General features: G+C 51.0%; 2 protein-coding genes across 3 annotated transcripts in view; one reads left to right on the plus strand and one right to left on the minus strand.

The window, feature by feature from the left end:
- The first annotated feature begins 1,220 nt into the window (after nt 1-1,220).
- LOC139243777 (protein phosphatase 1 regulatory subunit 15B-like) lies at nt 1,221-6,951 on the plus strand. The gene is made up of 3 exons (XM_070870860.1): nt 1,221-1,397; nt 3,267-4,295; nt 6,389-6,951. The coding sequence occupies exons 2-3, from the start codon at nt 3,273-3,275 to the stop codon at nt 6,584-6,586; spliced, it is 1,221 nt and encodes a 406-aa protein (XP_070726961.1). The 5' UTR covers nt 1,221-1,397; nt 3,267-3,272; the 3' UTR covers nt 6,587-6,951.
- LOC139243776 (nucleobindin-2-like) overlaps nt 6,808-20,038 on the minus strand; it is a 31,507-nt gene continuing 18,276 nt past the window's right edge. For both annotated transcript variants that reach the window (XM_070870859.1, XM_070870857.1), the window contains exons 8-13: nt 19,891-19,949; nt 19,096-19,188; nt 17,843-17,932; nt 17,297-17,467; nt 16,398-16,500; nt 6,808-8,027 (exon numbers count right to left, since the gene is read on the minus strand). In XM_070870859.1, coding sequence (XP_070726960.1) covers nt 7,876-8,027; nt 16,398-16,500; nt 17,297-17,467; nt 17,843-17,932; nt 19,096-19,188; nt 19,891-19,949 — 668 coding nt within the window. In that variant the 3' untranslated portion in view covers nt 6,808-7,875. The remainder of the gene's footprint in view (nt 8,028-16,397; nt 16,501-17,296; nt 17,468-17,842; nt 17,933-19,095; nt 19,189-19,890; nt 19,950-20,038) is intronic.

Consider the following 20,038-nt stretch of genomic DNA (forward strand, 5'->3'; position numbering starts at 1 on the left):
CACATTCTCTCTCTCCCTCCCTCCCCTCACACATTCTCTCTCTCCCTCCCCTCACACATTCTCTCTCTCCCTCCTCCCCTCACACATTCTCTCTCTCCCTCCCTCCCCTCACACATTCTCTCTCTCCCTCCCTCCCCTCACACATTCTCTCTCTCCCTCCCTCCCCTCACACATTCTCTCTCTCCCTCCCTCCCCTCACACACTCTCTCCCTCCCTCCCCTCACACACTCTCTCCCTCCCTCCCCTCACACACTCTCTCCCTCCCCTCACTCTCTCTCCTCCCTCCCCTCACACATTCTCTCTTTCTCTCCCCTCACATATCCTCTCTCTCTCTCCCTCCCCTCACACATTCTCTGTCCCCTCACACACTCTCTCCCTCTCTCTCCCTCCCCTCACACATTCTCTCTCCCTCCCTCCCCTCACACACTCTCTCCCTCCCTCCCCTCACACACTCTCTCCCTCTGTCTCTCCCCTCACACACTCTCTCCCCTCCCCTGACACATTCTCTCTCTCCCTCCCCTCACACATTCTCTGTCCCCTCACACACTCTCTCCCTCTCTCTCTCCCCTCACACACTCTCTCCCCTCCCCTCACACTCTCTCCCTCTCTCTCTCTCTCCCCTCACACACTCTCTCCCCTCCCCTCCCCTCACACTCTCTCCCTCCCCTCACACACTCTCTCCCTCTGTCTCTCCCCTCACACACTCTCTCCCCTCCCCTGACACATTCTCTCTCTCCCTCCCCTCACACATTCTCTCTCCCCTCACACTCTCTCCCCTCCCCTCCCCTCACACACTCTCTCCCTCTCTCTCTCTCCCCTCACACTCTCTCTCTCTCCCCTCACACACTCTCTCCCTCTCTCTCTCTCCCCTCACACTCTCTCCCTCTCCCCTCACACTCTCTCCCCTCCCCTCACACACTCTCTCCCTCTCTCTCTCTCCCCTCACACACTCTCTCCCTCTCTCTCTCTCCCCTCACACACTCTCTTCCTCTCTCTCTCTCCCCTCACACACTCTCTCCCTCTCTCTCTCTCCCCTCACACACTCTCTCCCTCACGCCCCGCCCTTCCAGCACTTTCTATTCGCGGGGCGCGAACGTCACGGCGGGCTTTCCAGAAACGGGACTGCGCTGGCGCTGATTGGCTGCGGCGGCTGGGGGTGACGTCAGCTCGCTGTATATAAGCGGGGCTCGGCGGCTGACGCAGCATTCACCCGATGGACACAGACACAGACACAGAGACAGAGAGACAGCATGGACCCGACACACCCACATCCCGAGACCCATGGGCGGACACCGACACAGACTGCGGCTGGCACCGAGACACACAGCGACAGACCGCAGCCCGGCAACAGTGCTCCCCGGAACCGACTGGCGACTGGCTGATAGCGGCAGCAACAGGTAACCGGGGGAGGGGTGTGTTACAGGAACGTGGTTGCAGGGGGGCCAAGACTGGGAATTAAACATACAGGGGTATCTGACCATTCGGAAAGATAGACAAGAAGGGAAAGGAGGTGGGGTAGCTCTGTTAATAAAGGATGATATCAGGGCAGTTGTGAGAGACGATATTGGCTCTAATGAACAAAATGGTGAATCATTGTGGGTGGAGATTAGAGATAGTAAGGGGAAAAAGTCACTGGTGGGCGTAGTTTATAGGCCCCCAAATAATAGCTTCACAGTGGGGCAGATAATAATCAAGGGAATAATGGAGGCATGTGAAAAAGGAACAGCAATAATCATGGGGGATTTTAACCTACATATCGATTGGTCAAATCAAATCGCACGGGGTAGCCCAGAGGAGGAATTCATAGAATGCATACGGGATTGTTTCTTAGAACAGTATGTTACAGAACCTACAAGGGAGCAAGCTATCTTAGATCTGGTCCTGTGTAATGAGACAGGAATAATAAACGATCTCCTGGTAAAAGATCCTCTCGGAATGAGTGATCACAGTATGGTTGAATTTGTAATACAGATTGAGGGTGAGGAAGTAGTGTCTCAAATGAGCGTACTATGCTTAAACAAAGGGGACTACAGTGGGATGAGGGCAGAGTTGGCTAAAGTAGACTGGGAACACAGACTAAACGGTGGCACAATTGAGGAACAGTGGAGCATTTTTAAGGAGCTCTTTCATAGTGCTCAACAAAAATATATTCCAATGAAAAAGGGCGGTGAGAAGGGATAACCAGCCGTGGATAACCAGGGAAATTAAGGAAAGTATCAAATCAAAGACCAATGTGTATAAGGTGGCCAAGGTTAGTGGGAAACTAGAGGATTGGGAAAATTTTAAGCAACAGCAAAGAATGACTAAAAAAGCAATAAAGAAAGGAAAGATAGATTACGAAGGTAAACTTGCGCAAAACATAAAAACAGATAGTAAAAGCTTTTACCGATATATAAAATGGAAGAGTGACTAAAGTAAATGTTCATCCCTTAGAAGATGAAAAGGGGGATTTAATAATGGGAAATGTGGAAATGGCTGAGACCTTAAACAATAATTTTGCTTTGGTCTTCACAGTGAAAGACACAAAAACCATGCCAAAATTTGCAGGCCACAGGAATGTGGGAAGGGAGGACCTTGTGACAATCACTATCACTAGAGGGGTAGTGCTGGACTGGCTAATAGGACTCAAGGTAGACAAGTCCCCTGGTCCTGATATGCATCCCAGGGTATTAAGAGATGTTGGAAGTTATAGCATGCATTTGTTATAATCTACAAAAATTCTCTGGACTCTGGGGAGGTACCAGTGGATTGGAGAGCAGCTGATGTAACGCCTCTGTTTTTTTTTAAAAAAAGGGGGCAGGCAAAAGGCTGGTTAGTTTAACATCTGTAGTGGGGAAAATGCTTGAAACTATCAAGGAGGAAATAGTGGGACATCTAGATAGCAATAGTGCAATCAAGCAGATGCAACATGGATTCATGAAGGGGAAATCCTGTTTAACTAATTTACTGGAATTCTTTGAGGATATAACGAGCATGGTGGATAGAGGTGTACCGATGGATGTGGTGTATTTAGATTTCCAAAAGGCATTCGATAAGGTGCCACACAAGGTAAATGAGAAACTGTTTCCATGGCAGATGGGTCAGTAACCTGATGGAGGCAGATTTGATATCAACACAAATTACAGGGCTACTGAGAGCAATGGAGTGGGATTAATAGGAGACAGGCTGAATGGCTGCCTCTGATGTATCATTCTATAACTGGCTGGTCTGATGGGCAGCTTTGGTGGCGATATGTTTACTAAAGACTATCTTCTCTTATTTCACAGTTTAAAATGATTCCAGATTCTCCCTGCGATAGAATCTCCAGAGAGACAAGCTTCCAGCAGCTGTGGATCATGGGTGTAGCCTCGAGACTTGTGGAAGTCTGCCTATTCCTGGCGAGCGAGCTCATTTCTGCGAGCATGCTGTATCTGGGTTGGTCCATGGCGGGTTTGGCAGAGACGGTGAGAAGTTACCAGCCTTGTAGTCAGAGGAGCATGAACATGGCTGGTGTGCCAAGTGCAGACACTGACTTTCACTTCAACTTCAACAGGAATCCTCCTCAGCTCCTGTCCCACAGCAGGGCTGGTGTCTATCCTCTCGCACTGCTGGGGATTGTATCTGGTGACTGCTGGCCAGTGGGTGAAAGAGAAGACCAGATGGACACCCAGTCTGACCACCAGACTGAAATGGCAGCCACTTGTCCACACCCATTCATTCCCTCGTTGACTGGCTGGTCATTGGACCAGGAGGATGAACAGGCTCCTTCTGATTGGCTCAGTGACCCTGAGGAGAATGTGGAAGATGATGCAGCGTCCAGTGATTGGTTCATTGATGATTCATCGGATGATGAACAAGAGAATGATGAAAGCGAAGCTAATGACCTTTGGGACACTTTTTTTGTACATGACCCCTACAATCCCATGAATTTTTCTGCCCCCATGGGGTGCCAGTCCCCAACTATGATGGAGGAGGAGCAGGAGGAGGAGCAGGAGGAGGAGCAGGAGGAGGAGCAGGAGCAGGAGGAGGATGCCTCGGGTCAGTTTGAAACTGAAGAGGATTTGGAAAATGACAAACTGTGGGACTCATTTTTTCAAAGCACTGATGCCTTTAACCTATTGTCCTTCTCTGCTTGCATCGCCACCGGTCCACCCAATGTGCAAGTGAAGGATAGAGTGTGGAGCACTGAGCTGTCGGAGGAAGGGACAGACAGCCCTGGTCTGAGACACAACACGGACCCCTGTGAAGGTGCTGACTGCTCCACACCAACTGTGAAACAAGAGACCTGTGAGATGGAGGGGAAAACCATCAAAAAGGTGAGTTTTTCATTCACTCTGTCGAATGGTTTGTCACTGGATCCATACTTGAAGACTGCTCCCAAAAGGTTTCCCTGTATCTGACTGACCTGTTTCTATGGAACCTGTGGGAGCCCTGGGGGTGGGGGGGAGGATATGCTGTGACAGTCCTTGTCTGTTCCTGTCCCCAGCACTGATCACCTCCCAGCCACTGTCTGCCAGCTGGGAGTGTCTGTGGAACAATTCTCTCCTTCTCTCCCCTGGGACAAGTTCCCTCCCCTCTTCCCTCCTCTCCCTCCACCCACATGAGGCAAGACCTCTATCAGAGGGGCCTGTATTGGGGAAGAGAAGTGGTTTTTTAAGTGACTTTTTATACAAGGAGGTGCAGGAAAGTGTGACTCAGCTGCCCTAGGTGCTGATGCAATGTTGTATTACATAAGAACATAAGAATTAGGAACAGGAGTCGGCCATCTAGCCCCTCGAGCCTGCTCCGCCATTCAACAAGATCATGGCTGATCTGGCCGTGGACTCAGCTCCACTTACCCGCCCGCTCCCCGTAACCCTTAATTCCCTTATTGGTTAAAAATCTATCTAGATGTGATTTGAATACATTCAATGAGCTAGCCTCAACTACTTCCTTGGGCAGAGAATTCCACAGATTCACAACCCTCGGAGAAGAAATTCCTTCTCAACTCGGTTTTAAATTGGCTCCCCCATATTTTGAGGCTGTGCCCTCTAGTTCGAGTCTCCCCGACCAGTGGAAACAACCTCTGTCTCTATCTTGTCTATCCCTTTCATTATTTTAAATGTTTCTATAAGATCACCCCTCATCTTTCTGAACTCCAACGAGTAAAGACCCAGTTTACTCAATCTATTGTCATAAGGTAACCCCCCCTCATCTCCGGAATCAGCCTAGTGAATTGTCTCTACCCCCTCCAAAGCTAGTATATCCTTCCTTGAGTCAGGTAACCAAAACTGCACGCAGTACTCCAGGTGCGGCCTCACCAATACCCTATACAGTTGCAGAAGGACCTCCCTGCTTTTGTACTCCATCCCTCGCAATGAAGGCCAACATTCCATTCACCTTCCTGATTACCTGCTGCACCTGCAAACTAACTTTTTGGGTTTCACCGTGAAATGGCCATAGCACAATAGGTAGCACTCTTGCTTGTGAGTCAGGTGGATCTGGGTTCAAATCCCACCACAGACACTTGAACAAAATCTAATTGATACTTCAGTGCAAAGGGACTGTTGCAGGTGCTGTATTTTAAGCTACTGTGGAATTAGCTCAAATGGTAGAGCGCTCGCTTAGCATGTGAGAGGTAGCGGGATCGATGCCTGCATTCTCCACTCTGCTTTTACGTTTTAAAGTTTAATTTGTTTTAATTGCCGGTGCTTTTAGTGTCTCCCTCCCCTTTTTATAGGGGGCACTGGAAAAAGGAAAATTTGATTTTAGTGCCCAAAAAAAAACCCAAAAAAAGGAAAAAAAAAAGAGGGCCTTGTAAATGTCTGGTGTCATCCAGGGTGGGTGGCACCGATTTAATGTTTTTGTTTTGCAGGTAAACTCCAAAAAGAGTTTCATGCACAAGGACCCCCCAGGTCCCTCTGCACTGCAACATGTTGTAATTTCTCCCCATTCGAATAATATTCCCTTTTCCTGTTCCACCCCCCCCCCCCCCCCCAAGGTGGATGACCTCACATTTTCTGACATTGTATTCCATCTGCCAAACTTGAGCCCATTTGCTTAACCTATCTAAATCTCTTTGCAGCCTCTCTTGTCCTCTACACAACCTGCTTTCCCACTAATTAATACAGACTCCTCCCTCCTGGAGTGACTGTGATTAATGCATGACTCAGCCTGCAATACTGGTAAATAGCACCATGTTGGATTCCCACTGAACACTTGCTGTTGTCACATGTTCCTGCTTTAGTTAAAATGACTCCTAGATCTGAGGGACAAGGATCTGACTAGCATCAAACCAGAAGTTGTGTCCTGATTTTTTTTTTAGATGATTTCCAGCACAGCCTGGGCAGGAGGTTGTTGTGTTTAGCATGTGACTATCCAAGAAACACTGTCCATGTAAAGTGACCATTATCTCCTCCCCCCCCTCCAGGTCCGATTCTCTCCTGTGGTTAAAGTGCACCCGATGATTGTGTGGAATTTTGCCCATCGAGCTGCTCGCAAGGGTCCATGGGAACAGCACGCACGAGACCGCAGCAGATTCCAGCGCCGCATTGCCGAGACAGAGGCCGCAATTGGCTCCTGTTTGGCGCAGAGGCACAGACATGCCGTGTGGACAAAGCTTCAGTGATTAAACACAGCCACCAACGCAGCGCTGATTTTAAACCAGGGACAAACTACCAAGCAAAGACTAACACCAATTCTGTCTCCTGTGAAGCCCAGAGACTGTGTAGAAACTGAGTGTTTGAGTGGTTTCGAGTTGTGATGCAGTTTAATATAATTGTTGATGTTCACGCACTATTGGAGCCTTCAGTCGGAGGGCTTGTCTCCACTATCTTCAATATGAAAACATTCTTCTTTTAAAATTGTGGCTTTATTTATAGGTTCAGTAGACAGTGTTGGGACAGACTGCCCCTGTCCATCTCACATTGGATAATGTAGCTTTTTCTTACAATTTTGCACTTGATTTTTGTATAATAAAGATTTTGTACCTGAGGATGCTTTTAATTCTGGACCTCGGGCACTTGTCTTAAGAGTCTGAAAAGTAAGATGAAAGTTTGGCAGAGGGGGCTGGGCGAGAATCTCTACGTAGCAGGACAGCGAGGGTGCAAAGTGGTCACAAGTAGAGCTGCTGGGTATGGTGCTTCATTTGTAGAATGGGGAGGGGAGCCACTATCACAATCAGCCTACCTCTGGCCCACTCATACCCTTTACTTTACAAATCCTCATTAATCAAATGCACAATTCTCAGCCTTGCATTAAATGCTAAAATAAGGTGCATTTTGTAAAAATCTGTTGGCTGTTGCAGGACTTGCCCTCCCCATTCCTCCTGGACAAAGGGCAGGAGCTCTTTTGTTAGAATTCCCATCCTACAATTTGCATTATTATCTATTTGCATTTACAGACTTTAAATTATAGTTTTTGTCAAACATTAGAAAACTCCAGCACACAGGAATTCAGTCACTGCTATGATAGCAAAGAAAACCACAAAATCAAACCGGGGATAATCTAAGCTGATTACAGCAGGATCCAACTCTCCATCACCTCACGTGAGTCTAGAGAATAGGGTTAAAGCAGAGCCTGTGTGATGGGAATATGTACAGCAGGGGCAGGAACTCTGACTCATTGCCTGCCTGCTCCCCTTCCACCCCAGCACAGAGCCAGGATCCATACACTTAGCAGCAGACAGCAATCTGTGGACTAGTGGTGGAATAGACAGGAACTCAGACAGTACAGGGGAGGGGGGATGTAAGGGGCTTAGAGAAGTGCTAGAGAGGGTGTAAGGAGCTCGGACTATCAATAATTTGTGTAACTGGCTTACAGACCAAAATAAAAGTCTTTAAAATGGATGAACGCCCTGATTAATCGGACTCAATCCTGCTGCCGACATCAGTTCACGGGAGGATCAACAGTTCAAGGTCACTGTGACAGATCAGCTGCTTCCGATCGCTTCTCCCCGGGGTCTGGGTCGTGGCCGGGCGCTGGTTGGTCAGCTGGGTGGCCGGGCACATGGTCAAGTGTCTCCACCTCGGGCTGTACCTGGGCTGGCTCGTTGGCCAAAGCTCGGACATCTGAAAGAGACAGAAATGGAACAGATTTACCAGAGACTCGGTGCCCATCGGATCAGCAATAAAGGCTGAACATTCAGAGACCTCGCACACAAATCCCAGTCCCATTTCCCACTGAAAGGATCGGGATTGGGACCAGGATCCCGGCTGAAGGCTACCATTCCCCGTCCAGAGGTGCCGACATTGTTATAGGCCTCTGCCATTATTCCAGCTCAGATCCCAATGCTGAACCAATCCATGTATTAGTGACCAGGTGTGAACCAGATCACAAGTTGTATTCTGTTGTGAGCACTGCCACCGTGTCGAGAGGGTAACTAATGTCCTTACTCAATGGCACAAAACCCACACGAGGCACATTCTATGGACAAGGTCACTCTGTGACCTGAACCTTTATTCACAGGACCAAGAAGTGATGACCCTGTGTGGGACCTCCCTTTATATACCTGGATGAGTGTCTCCCACAAGTTCACCCCCTGTGGTCAAGGTGTGCATTGCTTAAGTATATACAGTATTGCAGTGGGTTACATACATGACATCACCTCCCCCGCCCCCCCCAAAGTCTTATTGGGATCATAGGTTAAGTCTCTCGGGTGGTCTACGCTCCCTTGTGGAGCGCCGCAGTTGGGGCTCTGGTTGTTGAGCCTTGGCCTGTGTCTCTGTCCCCTGTGGTGATTCCGGCCTGTCCGGACTGACCGCAGGGACTGTACAGGCTGCTGAATGTTCTTGTTGCTCGTTCACTGGCGGTGGTGTGAATACCGTCTCATGATCTTCCTCACCTTCCTCAGTGTCCATGCTGAACCTTTTTTTTTACTTGGTCCAGATGCTTGCAGCATATCTGCTCATTGTTAAGTTTAACCGCTATGACCCTGTTCCCCTCTTTGTCTATTACAGTACCCTCAAGCCATTTGTGCCCCACGGCGTGATTGAGAACAAATACGGGGTCATCAATTTCTATACATCTCCCCCTTTAATTTCGGTCATGGTACCCGTTTTGGGACTGGCACTTGCCCTCAACTATGTCGGTCAGGACTGGGTGAATTAGGGATAACCGAGTTTTGAGTGTTCGTTTCATAAGTAGCTCTACGGGCAGGACCCTCGTAAGCAAGTGCGGTCAGGACCTATAGGCCAGCAGGAGGCGCGATAGGCGGCATTGAAGGGAGGGTCCTTGAATCCTGAGCATGCCTTGTTTTATGATTTGGACCGCACGTTCCGCCTGACATGGTTGATGCCATTGCCCGATATGAACTCCTGGAATTCGTAGTTCGTGAAACATGGGCCAGTATCGCTAACAAGGATGTCCGGCAAGCCGTGGGTCGCAAAGACCGCATGTAGACTCTCCACAGTGGTGGATGTTGTGCACGAATTCAAAATGATGCACTCTATCCATTTCAAGTACGCATCCTCCACAATGAGAAACATTTTTCCCATGTACGGGCCCGCGCAGTCTACATAAATACGTGACCATGGCCTGGTGGGCCAGGGCCACGGGCTGAGCGGGGCCTCCCTGGGGGCATTACCCAGCTGGGCACACGTCGTGCACCTGCGAACACAGTGTTCCAGGTCTGAATCAATTCCAGGCCACCACACATGTGACCGGGCAATGGCCTTCATCAGCACGATGCCTGGGTGCTCGCTGTGGAGTTCCCCTCCCTGCCCCTCTGGGGCACGACTACCCGGCTGCCCCATAGTAGGCAGTCAGCTTGGATGGAGAGCTCATCCATCCGTCTGTGGAACGGTCTGACCTCCTCAGGGCATGCTCCGTGTGCGGGCACCCAATCCCCAGTCAGGACACATTTCTTAATCAGGGATAGGAGGGGATCTCTGTTGGTCCAGATTTTGATCTGACGGGCTGTGATGGGGGAGCCTGCGCTGTCAAAGGCATCGACAGCCATGACCATCTCAGCGCTTTGTTCTGCTGCCCCCTCGGTGGTGGCCAGTGGAAGCCTGCTGAGCGCGTCAGCGCAGTTTTCAGTGCCAGGCCGGTGTCGGATGGTGTAGTCATAAGCAGCCAGCGTGAGAGCCCATCGCTGTATGCAAGCTGACGCGTTGGCATTGACAGCCTTGCTGTCTGACAACAGGGATGTTAACGGCTTGTGGTCCGTTTCTAATTCGAACCTCCTGCCAAAAAGGTACTGATGCATTTTTTTACACCATAGACACATGCGAGTGCCTCCTTCTCAACCATCCCATATCCCCGTTCTGCTTGAGCGCGCGACCTGGAAGCATAAGCCACAGGTTGTAGTTGACCCTCAGCATTGCCCTGCTGCAACACGCACCAACCCCATAGGACGATGCATCACATGTCAGAACCAATTTCTTACAGGGGTCGTACAGGGTCAATAACTTATTTGAACAAAGTAGGTTCTGTGCCCGATTGAAAGCCTGTTCTAGACAGTCCCCCAAAACCAATCACAATCCTTACGCAGGAGCACGTGAAACATAGAAACATAGAAAATAGGTGCAGGAGTAGGCCATTCAGCCCTTCTAGCCTGCACCTCCATTCAATGAGTTCATGGCTGAATATGAAACTTCAGTACCCCCTTCCTGCTTTCTCGCCATACCCCTTGATCCCCCTAGTAGTAAGGACTTCATCTAACTCCCTTTTGAATATATTTAGTGAATTGGCCTCAACTACTTTCTGTGGTAGAGAATTCCACAGGTTCACCACTCTCTGGGTGAAGAAGTTTCTCCTCATCTCGGTCCTAAATGGCTTACCCCTTATCCTCAGACTGTGACCCCTGGTTCTGGACTTCCCCAACATTGGGAACATTCTTCCTGCATCTAACCTGTCTAAACCCGTCAGAATTTTAAACGTTTCCATGAGGTCCCCTCTCATTCTTCTGAACTCCAGTGAATACAAGCCCAGTTGATCCAGTCTTTCTTGATAGGTCAGTCCCACCATCCCGAGAATCAGTCTGGTGAACCTTCGCTGCACTCCCTCAATAGCAAGAATGTCCTTCCTCAGGTTAGGAGACCAAAACTGTACACAATACTCCAGGTGTGGCCTCACCAAGGCCCTGTACAACTGTAGCAACACCTCCCTGCCCCTGTACTCAAATCCCCTCGCTATGAAGGCCAACATGCCATTTGCTTTCTTAACCGCCTGCTGTACCTGCATGCCAACCTTCAATGACTGATGTACCATGACACCCAGGTCTCGTTGCACCTCCCCTTTTCCTAATCTGTCACCATTCAGATAATAGTCTGTCTCTCTGTTTTTACCACCAAAGTGGATAACCTCACATTTATCCACATTATACTTCATCTGCCATGCATTTGCCCACTCACCTAACCTATCCAAGTCACTCTGCAGCCTAATAGCATCCTCCTCGCAGCTCTCACTGCCACCCAACTTAGTGTCATCTGTAAATTTGGAGATACTGCATTTAATCCCCTCGTCTAAATCATTAATGTACAATGTAAACAGCTGGGGCCCCAGCACAGAACCTTGCGGTACCCCACTAGTCACTGCCTGCCATTCTGAAAAGTACCCGTTTACTCCTACTCTTTGCTTCCTGTCTGACAACCAGTTCTCAATCCATGTCAGCACACTACCCCCAATCCCATGTGCTTTAACTTTGCACATTAATCTCTTGTGTGGGACCTTGTCGAAAGCCTTCTGAAAGTCCAAATATACCACATCAACTGGTTCTCCTTTGTCCACTTTACTGGAAACATCCTCAAAAAATTCCAGAAGATTTGTCAAGCATGATTTCCCTTTCACAAATCCATGCTGACTTGGACCTATCATGTCACCATTTTCCAAATGCGCTGCTATGACATCCTTAATAATTGATTCCATCATTTTACCCACTACCGAGGTCAGGCTGACCGGTCTATAATTCCGTTTTCTCTCTCCCTCCTGTTTTAAAAAGTGGGGTTACATTGGCTACCCTCCACTCCATAGGAACTGATCCAGAGTCAATGGAATGTTGGAAAATGACTGTCACTGCATCTGCTATTTCCAAGGCCACCTCCTTAAGTACTCTGAGATGCAGTCCCTCAGGCCCTGGGGATTTATCGGCCTTCAATCCCATCAATTTCCCCAACACAATTTCCCGACTAATAAAGATTTCCCTCAGTTCCTCCTCCTTACTAGACCCTCTGACCCTTATATCCGGAAGGTTGTTTGTGTCCTCCTTCGTGAATACTGAACCAAAGTACTTGTTCAATTGGTCTGCCATTTCTTTGTTCCCCGTTATGACTTCCCCTGATTCTGACGTGCTTAAGTTCGGCAGACAGTTCCCAAAATAGTTCAAGAGTCCCAGAAATGAACGCAACTCCGATGTGTTGCAGGGCCTGGGCGCTCATCGAATCGCCTCTGTTTTGGATTCGGTGGGCCGAGTCCCGCCTGTAGCAACCCTCCTGCCCAGAAACTCAACCTCAGGAGCTAAGAACAAACATTTAGACTTCTTGAGTCACAGGCCTACCCGGTTTAGTCGGCGTAGCACCTCCTCCAGGTTGTGGTGGTGTTCCTCGGTGTCCCGACCCATGATGAGGATGTCGTCCTGGAATACGATCGTTCCAGGAATGGATTTGAACAGGCTTTCCATGTTTCTTTGAAAAATCGTGGCCGCTGATCGATGCCAAACGGGCACCTGTTATACGCAAACAGTCCCTTGTGCGCGGTGATGGTGGTCAGTAGTTTAGACTCATAGGCCAGTTCTTGGGTCATTTAGGCTGAAGTGAGGTCCAACCTGGTGAACAGCTTGCTGCCTGCCAGCGTGGCGAAGAGGTCCTCTGCTCTCGGGAGCGGGTATTGGTCTTGTAGGGACACCCGATTGATGGTGGCCTTGTAGTCGCCACAGATCCTGACAGAACCATCCACTTTTAGGACAGGAACGATGGGGCTCGCTCAGTCGCTGAATTCAACGGGCGAGATGATGACCTCTCTCAACAAACGATCCAATTTACTCTCAATTTTCTCCCGCATCACATACGGCACAGCTCTGGGTTTGTGGTGCACTGGTCTGGCGTCCGGGGTGATGCGTATCACTACTTTGGTACCTTTGAACGTCCCGACGCCAGGTTGGAATAGTGACTCAAATTGTTGTAGGACTTGTGAGCACGAACTTCACTCCACAGATGACATTGCGTGCACATCCCCTCATTTCCAGTTCATCTCAGCTAACCAGCTCCTCCCCAACAGTGCGGGACCATTGCCCGGGACAATCGAGAGCAGCAGCCGGTTCACTAACCCATTGTGTGTGACCACCAACATTGCACTGCCTAGCACTGGAATGATTTCTTTGGTATACATCCGTAGTTGTGTGTCAATGCGTTCTAGTTTGGGTCTACTGGCTTTGAGTGGCCATAGCTTTTCGAATTGTTGAACGCCCATGAGTGACTGGCTGGCCCCCGTGTCCAGCTCCATGCGTACAGGGATGCCGTTTAATAAAACCTTCATCATCATGGGTGGCGTTTTGGTATATGAGCTGTGAATGTTTGCCACATGAACCCGCTGAACTTCAGCGTCCATTGATTTGCCCCAAGCGTCATCCTGCCTCACAGACCCCTCTTCTGGTCCATCCGCCTCATAAGTTAGCCTGGTTACAGGCTTCCTGCACATTCGAGCTAAATGGCCACTGAGGTTGCAATTGCTGCAGACAAATTGCTGAAACCTGCAAGTCCTGGCAGAGTGTTTGCCCCCACACCTCCAGCATGAGCTGAGATTCCCATTGTTGTGATCAAAGGAGCTATGACCCGGCATTACTCACTGATTGTCCCTTTGACTGCCCTTGAGTACCCTGTTAGTGGGTGTCAATGGCCCCATCCTGGACCGCATTGTCCACTGGTGATGGCGTGAATGTCCGTTCAGCCTGTCATTGTCTCTGTTGAAAACCTACTCTGGGGTCTATTGCTGCCTGGGGTGTGTCGAACTGCCCTTGCCTGCCTGCGGGGCTCTGTGTCGTGTTTATGATATTGACTCCCTGATCCCCCGCAGAATTGCTCGCGTATATTATTTTGGTTTCCTCCTCCCCCGCCATGAAAGTCTGAGCCATCAACGCCGCCGCTTCCAAGGTCAAGTCCTTGGTCTCAATTATCTTTCTGAAAATCCCAGCTTGACCGATGCCCTCAATAAAGAAATCCCTTAACATCTCCCCCTGCAGGCGTCTGTGACCTTAGAGGCTGGCCAAATGCCGGAGATCCGCAACGAAGTCCGGTATGCTCTGTCCTTCCCGACGTCGGTGTGTATAGAATCGGTGTCGGGCCATGTGTACGCTGCTCGCCGGTTTGAGGTGCTCACCGATTAGTTTGCTGAGCTCCTCAAAGGTTTTGTCCGCCGGCTTTTCGGGTGTTAGTAGGTCCTTCATGAGCACGTAAGTGTTAGGTCCGCAGCTGGTCAGCAGATGGGCCCTTCGCTTGTCGGCCTCTGCATCTCCCAGCCATTCTTTCATGACAAAGCTTTGCTGGAGCCTCTCAATGAAATTGTCCCAGTCCTCACCAACACAGTACTGTTCCTCTGTGCTACCGGTGGCCATTCTCGTGGGTCGTTGATTCCCGTTTCTCGTCGCCAATGTAATGTCCTTGCTCAATGGCACAAAACCCACACGAGACACATTCTATGGACAAGGTCACTCTGTGACCTGAACCTTTATTCACAGGACCAAGAAGTGATGACCCTGCGTGGGACCTCCCTTTATATACCTGGATGACCAGGTAAGAAGTGTCTCCCACAAGTTCACCCCCTGTGGTCAAGGTGTGCATTGCTTAAGTATATACAGTATTGCAGTGGTGTTACATAAAGGTTACATACATGACAGTAACTTGCTGTCCTTACCCAGTCTGACCTACAGGTGACTCCAGTCCCACACCAACACAATTGATTCTTAACTGCCCTCTGAGGTGGCCTAGCTCACCATCGATTTCAGGGAGACTGGGCAATAAATGGCAGTGGTGCACATACCCCGAGAAAGTGTACAATAACCCAGGGATGCTACAAGCACTGACATCAATAGGTTTAAGATGTTATGTTAAACTTGTAGAAAACCTTGGTTAGACCACAATTGGAGCAACAATTCTGGTCTCCATATTATAAATGGACATTGGAAAAGGTGCAAAAATAGATTTACAAGGATGCCAGAAGTGGGAGGTTATAACTATCAGGAAAGACTGGTCTCTCTTCACTAGAAAAAAGACTATTGGCGGGGGGGGCGGGGGAAGCTGATCAAGGTCTGTAAAATTATGAAAGGGTTTGATAGGGTAGATGTAGAGAAGATTTTTCCACATGTAGGTGTGACCAAAACAGGCCCATTATTGTAACACCAGCAGAAACCCGCAATACATTTCGTATCTTTATTGCAACAGTACTTGTTTAGACTTTTATCTTGTTCGTCTATAGAATTAATGTTGTATCCGTCCTCCCTCCCTTCGCTGCTCTCTTCCCCCAATCCCTCTCTTTCCCCCCACCCATTCCAACACGCTCCTGGCTGGCCTCCCACGTTCTACCTTCTATAAACTGGAGGTCATCCAAAATTCTGCTGCTCATTTCATAACTCACACCCAGTCCCACTCACCCATCACCCCCTGTGCTCACTGCCCCGTGTCCTAACTCACACCCAGTCCCACTCACCCATCACCCCCTGTGCTCACTGCCCCCGTGTCCTAACTCGCACCAAGTCCCATTCACCCATCACCCCCTGTGCTCACTGCCCCGTGTCCTAACTCGCACCAAGTCCCATTCACCCATCACCCCCTGTGCTCACTGCCCCGTGTCCTAACTCGCACCAAGTCCCATTCACCCATCACCCCCTGTGCTCACTGCCCCGTGTCCTAACTCACACCAAGTCCCATTCACCCATCACCCCCTGTGCTCACTGCCCCGTGTCCTAACTCGCACCAAGTCCCATTCACCCATCACCCCCTGTGCTCACTGCCCCGTGTCCTAACTCGCACCGAGTCCCGCTCACCCATCACCCCCTGTGCTCACTGCCCCTTGTCCTAACTCGCACCAAGTCCCATTCACCCATCACCCCCTGTGCTCACTGCCCCGTGTCCTAACTCGCACCCAGTCCTGCTCACCCATCACCCCCTGTGCTCACTGCCCCGTGTCCTAACTCGCACCAAGTCCCATTCACCCATCACCCCCTGTGCTCACTGCCCCGTGTCCTAACTCGCACCAAGTCCCATTCACCCATCACTCTCTGTGCTCATTGCCCCGTGTCCTAACTCGCACCAAGTCCCATTCACCCATCACTCTCTGTGCTCATTGCCCCGTGTCCTAACTTGCACCCAGTCCCGCTCACCCATCACCCTCTATGCTCACTGCCCAGTGTCCTAACTCGCACAGAGTCCTGCTCACCCATCCCTCACTGTGCTCACTGACCTTCATTGGGTGCCCTGGCTCTGCTGGGTGCCCTCAGACTTCCTTACCTGCGGGTGCCTCTGGGGGCTGGAATTTCAGCTCTCCTCCAGGACCTGACGGGGGGATCTCACCTTTCTGCTGCGATTTCTTCTGTTCCATGTGCAGCAGGGCCTGGGGTCAGAAGCAACGGAGAGAGGTCAGTGAGAAGCCACGAGTGCCGTGTAAGTGAAGCATGTGCTGTAAATCAGTACCAGACATTGCAATAGTCAGAGACTGGACTGGAGAGCGAGGAACCATTCATATCCTTATTGCCGGAGCTCGGCCCAATGGTTGAGCTGACAAATGCACAGACGGGTGTGGTTCCGAGGGTTGGGGGGAAGGGGAAGGGAAGTGGGGGGCAGGGGAAGGGACAGGGGAAGGGGGTCACTGGGCTACGCTCCCTGCCACTGATCACTATCCAGTGTGCCCTGCGGTCAGTGCAGGTCAGGGAACACAGAACTGCGGGCGATGCCCCCCATTGCCAAGTTGCCGGCAGCGAGTCACTGTCCGGACTCTCTCAAGCCAGGCTGTGCTGGGCGGTAAGTGCAGGAGCCGGGGGAGGGGGAGGGGACACTGGCAAAATGCACACAGCAATTTGTTGCATCACAGCCCACCGCCACCCCCGGCCCCTCTCCATCAACCCCCCCCCCCCACTCCCCGGGCCGGGCCCCCCCCACCCCCCCCCGGCCCCCCTCCCCATTCCCCTCGCCCCCCCCACCCCTCGGCCCGGCCCCCCTCCCCATCCCCCTCGCCCCCCCACCCCTCGGCCCGGCCCCCCTCCCCATCCCCCTCGCCCCCCCACCCCTCGGCCCGGCCCCCCTCCCCATCCCCCTCGCCCCCCACCCCTCGGCCCGGCCCCCCTCCCCATCCCCCTCGCCCCCCACCCCTCCCCGCGGCCCCCCTCCCCGGCCCCCCTCCAATCCCCCACCTGTTGATATTCCTTTTTCTGTGCGTCCAGCTCGCTCTGCCTCCGCTGCAGATCCTCGTGCTCCCGCCTCAGCTGCTCGACCTTTTGGTTGATCTCAGCCTCCTGCTCGGTCAGCTCGCGCTCGTACTGCCGCAGCTCATCCTCTGTGTAGATCTGAGTCTCGTCCAGGGTCTGTGTGAGAGAGAGCAGGGGGAGAGTCAGTGGCAGGAACGTACTGCACCGCCTCGCATTCTGTGAACCCACTAAAACCGATGGATGCACCGGGCTGCATCAATGGCTCTCCCCCACAAACCTGGGGCCAATCAGACCTCCCCCCCACCTCCTTGAACACAGGCTCAATCAATGGCTCTCCCGCCCGCCCCCCCCCCCCCCCCCCACAAATCCGGCGCCAACTGGCCCCCTCCCCCCGCCCAAAGCCCAGGTCCAATGCCTCCCCCAAACTCAGGGCCAATTGCCTGCCATCTGGACACAGGCGGTCACGTGACCGGGCACAGACACAGGCGGTCACGTGACCAGGCACAGACACAGGCGGTCACAGACACAGACCTCCCACTCCTCCGGCTCCAGGAACTCCTTCTTCTCGGTCGATTTCAGGAACTCCTCCAGGCTAACGAGCCGATCCTTGTTCGTATCAACCTGCCAAACAACATGAAGGATCATCAAATAATCAGAAAATAAAGGAATGGCTGCCTCGCTGATCTCCCTGCTGACTCACTCAGTCCTTTGGCTCTGGGGTGCAGTGTGCTGTTAGCTGATATCATCTATCCGTTTTAAGGCCACTGCTGTATATTTTTAATGCAGAGGGATGTTAGACCATGGAATTCCCCCAGAAATTACAGTGCAAGCAGAATCCAGAACAGCTTTTAAAATGGAAATTGATAATTAGAAAAAGAAACAGATTAAAAGTCATGGGCACAGTCACGGTGGGGACAGGGGCCTGAGGGGAGAGTGTTTCAGAGAGAGCCCACAGGGGCGGTGGGGAATGGGGGGGTGTTTCAGAGAGAGCCCACAGGGGCGGTGGGGAATGGACGAGGAGAGAGTGTTTTAGAGTGGGGGCAGTGGGGCGAACAGCATTCTTCTGTGCTTGAAAATTCTATGATTCAATAATGCAAATTCCAGAGCCACATTTAGGCAATATGCAGAGAAATTGTTGTTGAGCAGACTGAGCCGATATTCTCTCGAGTTTAGAAGAATGAGAGGTGATCTCATTGAAATATATAATATTCTTACAGGGCTTGACAGGGTAGATGCAGGGAGGGTGTTTCCCCCGGGCTGGGGAGTCTAGAACCAGGGGTCACAGTCTCAGGATAAGGGGTCGGCCATTTAGGACTGAGATGAGGAGAAACTTCTTCACTCAGAGGGTGGTGAATCTTTGGAATTCTCTGCCCCAGAGGACTGTGAAGGCTCAGTCGTTGAGTATATTCAAGGCTGAGATCGCTAGATTTTGAGGCACGAAGGGAATTGAGGGATATGGGGATAGTGCAGGCAAGTGGAGTTGATCTGATTGAATGGCGGGACAGGCTTGAGGGGCTGAGAATTCCTGCTCCTAGTTCTGATGCTCTTAAACTCTGCAGGAAGAACAGACACCACAGCCAGTGTATGCACCATAACTGAAGTTTGAATGAACACACCCAGCAATTAGACATTTATATCCTTAAAAGGATCATATATCAGCACTTTGGCAAAGTATTGGACGTGTTTTACAGGGTATAAAGTCCTTCTAAACAGCTGCAGGAGCAGTGCCTGAGATCTGCTCAATATCTCAATCTTCCCTCCTGCTGCTGCCCTGAACCACTCACCTCATTCATCACGTGTTCCCGCATCCGCAGTCGTTCCTCCTCCATCTCCATCATGTCATCCTCCTCATTTTTGGGATCATAAACTTTCTCCAGCTTAGGTGTGGGGAGGGGGGAGGAGAGAGAATTCAAAGTTGTATAAACAAAACACTGTCTGTCATGCTGCGATCCTGACAGTGACCGAGAGATGTAACTCAGACAATTCACTTCCCCTGGTTCCTCAGCAACTCTTCGTAACAAGCAAGGAGCCCGTTGGGGAGAGCAGATTCTGTGATCAGCCACCAGCTGACAGGATCTTGGCAGCACTGCCGGTAACTGACCAATACAACAGGAGACCCTGTTTGTGTGCTACAGGATCACAGCTTTGGCCCCTCTCAGACTGGCAGTGATACACATTACCCATTAGGTTAGGGGGACTTGCTGCCTGTGTGTGTGTGTGCGCGGGGGGAGGGAGGTGGCGATCCCTCCCTCCTCTCCCGAAGGCACTGACAAATGGTCACTATGTCACCAACTGCTCATTTCTGCTGTAAGCTCAGACAATGTGTCAGCTCTAACAGCAGAGCTGACCCTGCCCTTGGTGAACTGGTGCACACACACACACGTGCACACTCCCCTCGGTGAACACGTGCACACTCCCCTCGGTGAACACGTGCACACTCCCCTCGGTGAACACGTGCACACTCCCCTCGGTGAACACGTGCACACTCCATTACGGGGTCACTGGACAGGGATCAGGAATCCAACACCACCCGGGATCACTGTGGCCAAACTCGATCCGGTTCAGACTCAGCCGCTTACCTCTTTGGTAAACAGAGCTTCGAGTTCCTGTTCGTCTAAGACGCCATCGTTGTTGGTATCTGCAAAACAAGGAGTTTGAAGGATTGGGCAGTGAGATTTATAATGGAGTTTGCAATTAATCCAGCGGCAATAGCACTGGGCTTATTGA

Source organism: Pristiophorus japonicus, unplaced genomic scaffold (genome assembly GCF_044704955.1).
Source record: "Pristiophorus japonicus isolate sPriJap1 unplaced genomic scaffold, sPriJap1.hap1 HAP1_SCAFFOLD_1868, whole genome shotgun sequence".
In the NCBI taxonomy this organism is placed as follows: domain Eukaryota; kingdom Metazoa; phylum Chordata; class Chondrichthyes; family Pristiophoridae; genus Pristiophorus; species Pristiophorus japonicus.

What these genes read in the sequence shown, in the direction of transcription:
- LOC139243777 (XM_070870860.1), top strand. Translation starts at nt 3,273, where the DNA reads ATGATTCCAGATTCTCCCTGCGATAGAATCTCCAGAGAGACAAGCTTC. An exon ending in AGGGGAAAACCATCAAAAAG is followed by an intron (nt 4,296 to 6,388) that starts GTGAGTTTTTCA and finishes CCCCCCCTCCAG; the next exon opens with GTCCGATTCTCTCCTGTGGT.